Source organism: Etheostoma spectabile, chromosome 22, assembly GCF_008692095.1.
Source record: "Etheostoma spectabile isolate EspeVRDwgs_2016 chromosome 22, UIUC_Espe_1.0, whole genome shotgun sequence".
Lineage (NCBI taxonomy): Eukaryota > Metazoa > Chordata > Actinopteri > Perciformes > Percidae > Etheostoma > Etheostoma spectabile.
Genome location: NC_045754.1, coordinates 10,454,098 through 10,459,922, shown reverse-complemented (window position 1 = coordinate 10,459,922; position 5,825 = coordinate 10,454,098). Strand labels below are relative to the sequence as shown.

The 5,825-nt window shown below is 36.5% G+C and overlaps 1 protein-coding gene across 1 annotated transcript in view; it reads right to left on the bottom strand.

Moving 5' to 3' along the window:
• Nucleotides 1-4,265: 4,265 nt before the first annotated feature.
• Nucleotides 4,266-5,825, bottom strand: part of ptprn2 (protein tyrosine phosphatase receptor type N2) — a 125,020-nt gene continuing 123,460 nt past the window's right edge. Inside the window, exon 22 of the mRNA XM_032504341.1 lies at nucleotides 4,266-5,790. Coding sequence (XP_032360232.1) covers nucleotides 5,719-5,790 — 72 coding nt within the window. The 3' untranslated portion in view covers nucleotides 4,266-5,718. The remainder of the gene's footprint in view (nucleotides 5,791-5,825) is intronic.

The window sequence follows — 5,825 nt, the reverse complement described above, 5'->3', positions numbered from 1 at the left end:
GAAGAAGAAGAAGAAGAAGAAGAAGAAGAAGAAAGACACCAGCCGGGAGTGCCAGTTTAAAAGCTTGTTTGTTTCTTAAGAAGATCAAAGGTACCAAGGCCTTGGACAGACATAAGAGGCACAGCCTCTGCAATCTGCTCTCCATTCACTCTCAACAACACCAGCAAAGAAAAACAAGGCTTTTCTCTTTGGGAAATCCTGGAAAGCATCCCAGACAGTTTTTCCAACAAGCGAACACTCTGGGATCTAGCAACCCTCTCCACAGGGAAATGACATGTTTGTCAGCATGTTGTGTGTTAATATTCACAGGTTGAATGATCTGCAGGTGGATTTACATTGAGCGCGAACTTGGCTCCCAAACCTGAACGTGATTGGAAAAATTAAGAAGCTGCTTTTTTTTTTTTATGTACTCAGCAATTATTTTTTATAAGCAACCAAGTAGATCTGATTAAAGCTACAGTCAAGTTCTCCACCATAATTCAATGGGACGTGGTTTAATCAGAAAAATCAATTATTTTTGTTGACTTATCCACAATATCTTAAAGAGATATTTTACCCATGAGACTATTAGACCAAATACTAATAACAGCATTTCACTGTAAGTCCAAGCTTTTGCTCAGACCCACTGCAGTATATCTAATGCAGTGGTTACCAACCTTTTCTTTTCCAACATACCCCCACAGGGGGTAACACTGCAATAACATTTTTTTTTTGGACACATAGAGGCAGCAGGAAAAGAAGCTATGAATGCAATGTATGTGTGTGTAAATAGTTACCCATTTACACATCCAGCAGATCTCATTGGGAATAGTGCTGCAGTTTATATACTATAGTTACTCCATAGCACCGATGGAAAATTCAGAGTCCGGTCACTATGAGCAAACACTTTATTATATAAGTTGTTATGTGAACTTTGTTAATAAAAATATGATTAAAGAAATTTATGGAATTTAAGTGGAAAACCAAGCAGTGCATTTAGCATAAAGCTAAACGTCCTGTTTATTCTTCCACTCCTCTTGTGTGACTGGACTTTTGTTTTATGTACACAAATATTTGGAACACCTTTTGTCCTTTCCTATTATTTCTGTGTATACATGCGAGAATGGGTGTAGGTGTGCGTATGTAAATTATGCATGTACTGTATATGTATGTATATATATGTATGTAAGGACTAAATGTTGTCATATCTTTCAATACTGCAATATGTTTGTTTTCATTAATTTGTTTCTAACAAGGAGTTGGTGGGGTGGGTTAGCTTGGTTGAGGAGAGCTTTAAAGAGTGTGAATATACATACATGTGCTGTATTGTCTTTGTTTTATGTCTCGAGGACCCCCTAAAAAATTAGATGCTTCATCTCAAGGGGTTATCCTCCTGAGAATACATTTTAAACTTGCAGAAAAGGCATAAATAAGTATTAGGTAGTTTGAAGTTGGTCCAGAGTTTAACTGCGTTATACTGTGCAGAGAATTTACAGTATGTACTACACATAAGCATCACACCATTTTGTAATCCTTTTCATATTTTTCTTTTCCTCCAAAACACAAATATGTTTCATCTCCAAAATATGTGAAAGTATTTTTTTTTAACAAATACAAATTTTTAACAAAGTGGTATCTAAAATTAGCTGAGCTGCTTCTTGCCCTAGGGTAGACGCACCCCTGTTTGGGAATCACTGCTCTGATGAAAGCATTTCCTTATGAGACTGCATGGATATACAAGTGTGTCAGAAGGACTGAGAGCCAACAGTGATAACAATAAACCACAGAGAGATCATCAAAGAGTGGGCAGGAGCTGTAAGACTCACTGAGGTCCATGGCTGAAAAGGCCCACTCAACGTTCTTGGCGTTGTGGAGGCCCTTCTGAGGGACCTGCGCAGCATGCTTTAATCTGCTTGTTTCAAGACTGAATGATTCATCGGCTTTGAGATGGCTTTACTTCAAAACTTTCTATTATAAGATGTTTCCTCATTTCATGCCTGTGACTTTTCACATTTGTGTTGCTCCTGCATTTCCCTTGATTTTACAGCTTTCTTTGGTAGAATTTTAGTCCGCAAGATGCCAGGCAGGTTAGTGAGTATTTTCTGGTGACATCAAGATTACACAGACATTTGTCTACTTTACAGTTATTTATATCCCTGTGATATGCCAGCACTTCTTAACAACAGCGAGATATGCTGATTTTGACGGATCTCACTCCAAAGACTTATCCAAGCTTAGCAGTAATTTAGAAATCCCTAAATTAAAAATCACTTTGAGTTAAACCAAGCATCCAAAGAGGCAATACACAGTATCTAATTTTGTGACTTTTTCAGAACACATTAATCCTTCCAAATGGGAGCTGACAGGATATCACATGGTATTGTAGCACACCAGATACCTCAGGAAGCAATTACCATGAATACATTTTCTAATAAACTTGTACCCATCAGATGATAAGCAATTAAACATGCGTAATTATGGTTTCCATACAGTAATTTCTAAGCTGATTAGGTTTGTGTGCTTTACAACCTGAATGGGCGAATATTAATTGGGCTTTGGTTTGGCGTTGCTGGTTAGTGGTGGCAGCTCATCAGCAGATCTTATGCAAATGAGGCCTCAGGAAGTGCATGAAGCCTCATTCCTAGCTATTAGAACTGTCAGGGGAGGGAGGGACATGTCAACGGGCAGCACACGCACATGAATATGCATTCACAAATGAAGCACGCACATTGTTGAAAGGTAGGAAATTACATATTCTCTATACAGACTGCATATGTGTTTGCAGCTCTCTATTCTCTGGTAACAGAATCCTATTATACTTTGTGTCAAATTCATCAAATTTTACAGTGTATTTCATCTTCATTTCTATAAATTCTAACATTTATTTTGTTTTTTATCAAGGCCTTTATAAACGACTTAGACGTTGTGAGTAATGTCTTTATTATTGGCTGATAAATCATTTCATAGAACAGTTATAAACCATTAATAAGAACAACATTTGGATTGCCTCCTTTGCCTCCCTCTTTAGCAACACACTTGCTCTTTGGGTCATCACTTTAATAGACTATAGTATGGAACATTTATTAATGACGTGTTAAGATGATGCCCATTAGAAAGTAAGATACGTTACCATTTATTAATGACTTAATGTTTCTAACTCAAAGTTTGTGACGTCAAAACATTAGTCAAAGATACTTTTCACAACTTGGGAAGGGATCTATGAAGCATTAATAAATGATTAACAGAACAGATTAACTCTTAACAGGACTAATAGTTAAATGCATACACTCTTTTTAAAAGTCTTATTAGAAAGTAGTACCTTTAGTTTTATTTAACCATTATTTAACCAGGAATTCTCTTGTCATACATTATCTATTTTACAAGAGTCAAAAAGGTAACACACAGTATACCAACTACCAAACCTTCCATGTGTGTTTACATGGTATAACATAACTTTGATGCTTCTAAAAAAACAACAACTGATAACCCTGTTTCCAATCACGAAGATCACCTGAAAACTAACTCTGGAAAGCAGAATTGATACTAACTGGAGTATCCCGATGAATTTAAGTAAATTTCATTGATTACACAACTGACCAACTCTTTGAGGAAGGTCATGAGATGTGGGTGAAAGTAAGTCCGAGTACGTTGTGACGAGAAATGTAACATTAGTTTTATCGTTACCATTTCCAAACATTACTTAAAGATTCTGTCATGTTATTTGGGGGAGGGGGGAAGCTAATCTTATTTTTTATAAAGGAACAGGGGAAATCTGCTCCCTTTAATCATTACAAAACAAGACAAAATGATTAAAATGAATGAAAATGCACAATTATGCACACATCATGTTATCATAAGATAAAATTACAAAAATCAGGGAAACCTACTAAAATAAGCCATTATTTTCCGGTACCAAAACGTTAAAAGTTACATCCTTTGGTAAATATTAATAAAATTGGACTTTTGAAGCCACTGAGGCTCCTCCTCTTTGTAATACTGAGAGAGGACCACAGTGGCTGAAATACATGACTGATTTCATTTCAAATCCATGCCACGTTCTCCTTTGACAGAGCTGGTGAACCAAACATTTTATCTATACAAACCTGCAGGTCTTCCCCAGATAAACCCTCAGGGAGCATGATACATCTTTTCTTTGTGACTTTACTAAGGCTACCATTCGATCAAATGCCAGTCACTGTGAGAAAAGCCTTCTCCCCCCTCTGTGTCTGGGTGTGTGTGTGTGTGTGTGTGTGTCTGAAATAACATTAATCACCAAAACAGCAAAGCAGTATAATTTGTTCTGATTTATTATCAACCTGAATGTTACTTTTCACACAAAATATATAGTTCTCATTGAGGCTCTCAGTATACATTTCAGATAGCACTATATAGGGATTCATAAAGTCATTCATTGTCTATACATAGAGGGAATAATCTGTCATGTTGCACAAAATATCACAATATACAAGTGATGGAGGGACAAACAAATTCAGCAACAATCCCAATAGAAGTTCTGCTTAAATATATATTTATTGTTACTATCAATATACCTAAGTTGATATATTTGTATTACATTTAATATTAATGGAGATGTTCATGTTTCAATGTGTAAAATGTATATAATGAGGAATAAAAAACACTTGATATGTCAAGAATATCAAGAAATATGACCTGTGAGGCTTTTTAAGAATCACAGCAGATGTCTGGACTTCAAATACAACAATACACACACATGCACGCACGCACGCACACACACTTCAACCTCTGTACATGTGAAGCTGAGTATATAGTGGGTTGATTCGGATCACAGAGGAGGAGAAACGTGAGAAGTTTATTTTCAAAACGCTATATGTATCTGACACATCAATTTATATAGGGGATATAATCTGTACAATATTAGAATTCATTTTTCACAGGCAATAACTTAATTTACTTTACATATTATTTTTATTCTAAAAGTACTATAGGTAAGAGCTGTAATAATTAGATGACTAAAGTTTAACAAAAATGCTAAACATTCTCAGCTTCTCAAATGTGATTTACTGCCATAAATGACAGTAAATTGAATATCTTAAGATTTTAGACAGTCAGACAAAATAAGCAAATTGAAGACATTATAAATGCCATTTCTTTTCAATTTTTTTGACAAATTTAACATTTATTATTGAGATTGAGAGAGTTATCTGCATATTAATTGTAAATTTTAAAAAAAAAAGGTTAGTTGCAGCCCGACTATAGTTTGTTTTAAATGTGCCAATAGCCATTTTCTAAGCATCTTTATACATTTTTCCAACTGCAGATAGCTGATTTTGGAACAAAACTCTTTACTTGACATCACGTAAACAGCTCGTCAATGGCACTAGAACGGCATGTATAGGGACTACATCACAGTTATAGAGGACCGGGGTTCATATGACAAAAAGTCTCACAGTAGGAGAGCTGATCTAAGATCCAATATCAAATCAGATCAGGCCACGTTGGTCCGGCCTCGAATCACTAAAACAACACAGATCCCAGATCAACAGTCGTACTGAGGCAAGACTTTTACGAATATGGATCCAGGTGCGATATCTGGCACAACATTCATAAGTATACGGTATATATAGAGGTTAAGAGGAAGCAGAGACAGAAGAGAGAAACAGAGCGAAGAGAAGGAAGGGCAGAGAGAGATGTCAGTCTTGAGCGGGCAAAGAAAACCGGTGCTCAGCAAGCGAGAAGAAGGTGGGTGATGCGTTGCCTTCACTGAGGAAGCGCTTTCAGGATGGCGTTCACCTCCTCTGCCACGGCTGTCAGCGCAAACTCAAACTGTTCCTGTGGATGAGGAGGAGGAGGAGGAGGAGGAGGAG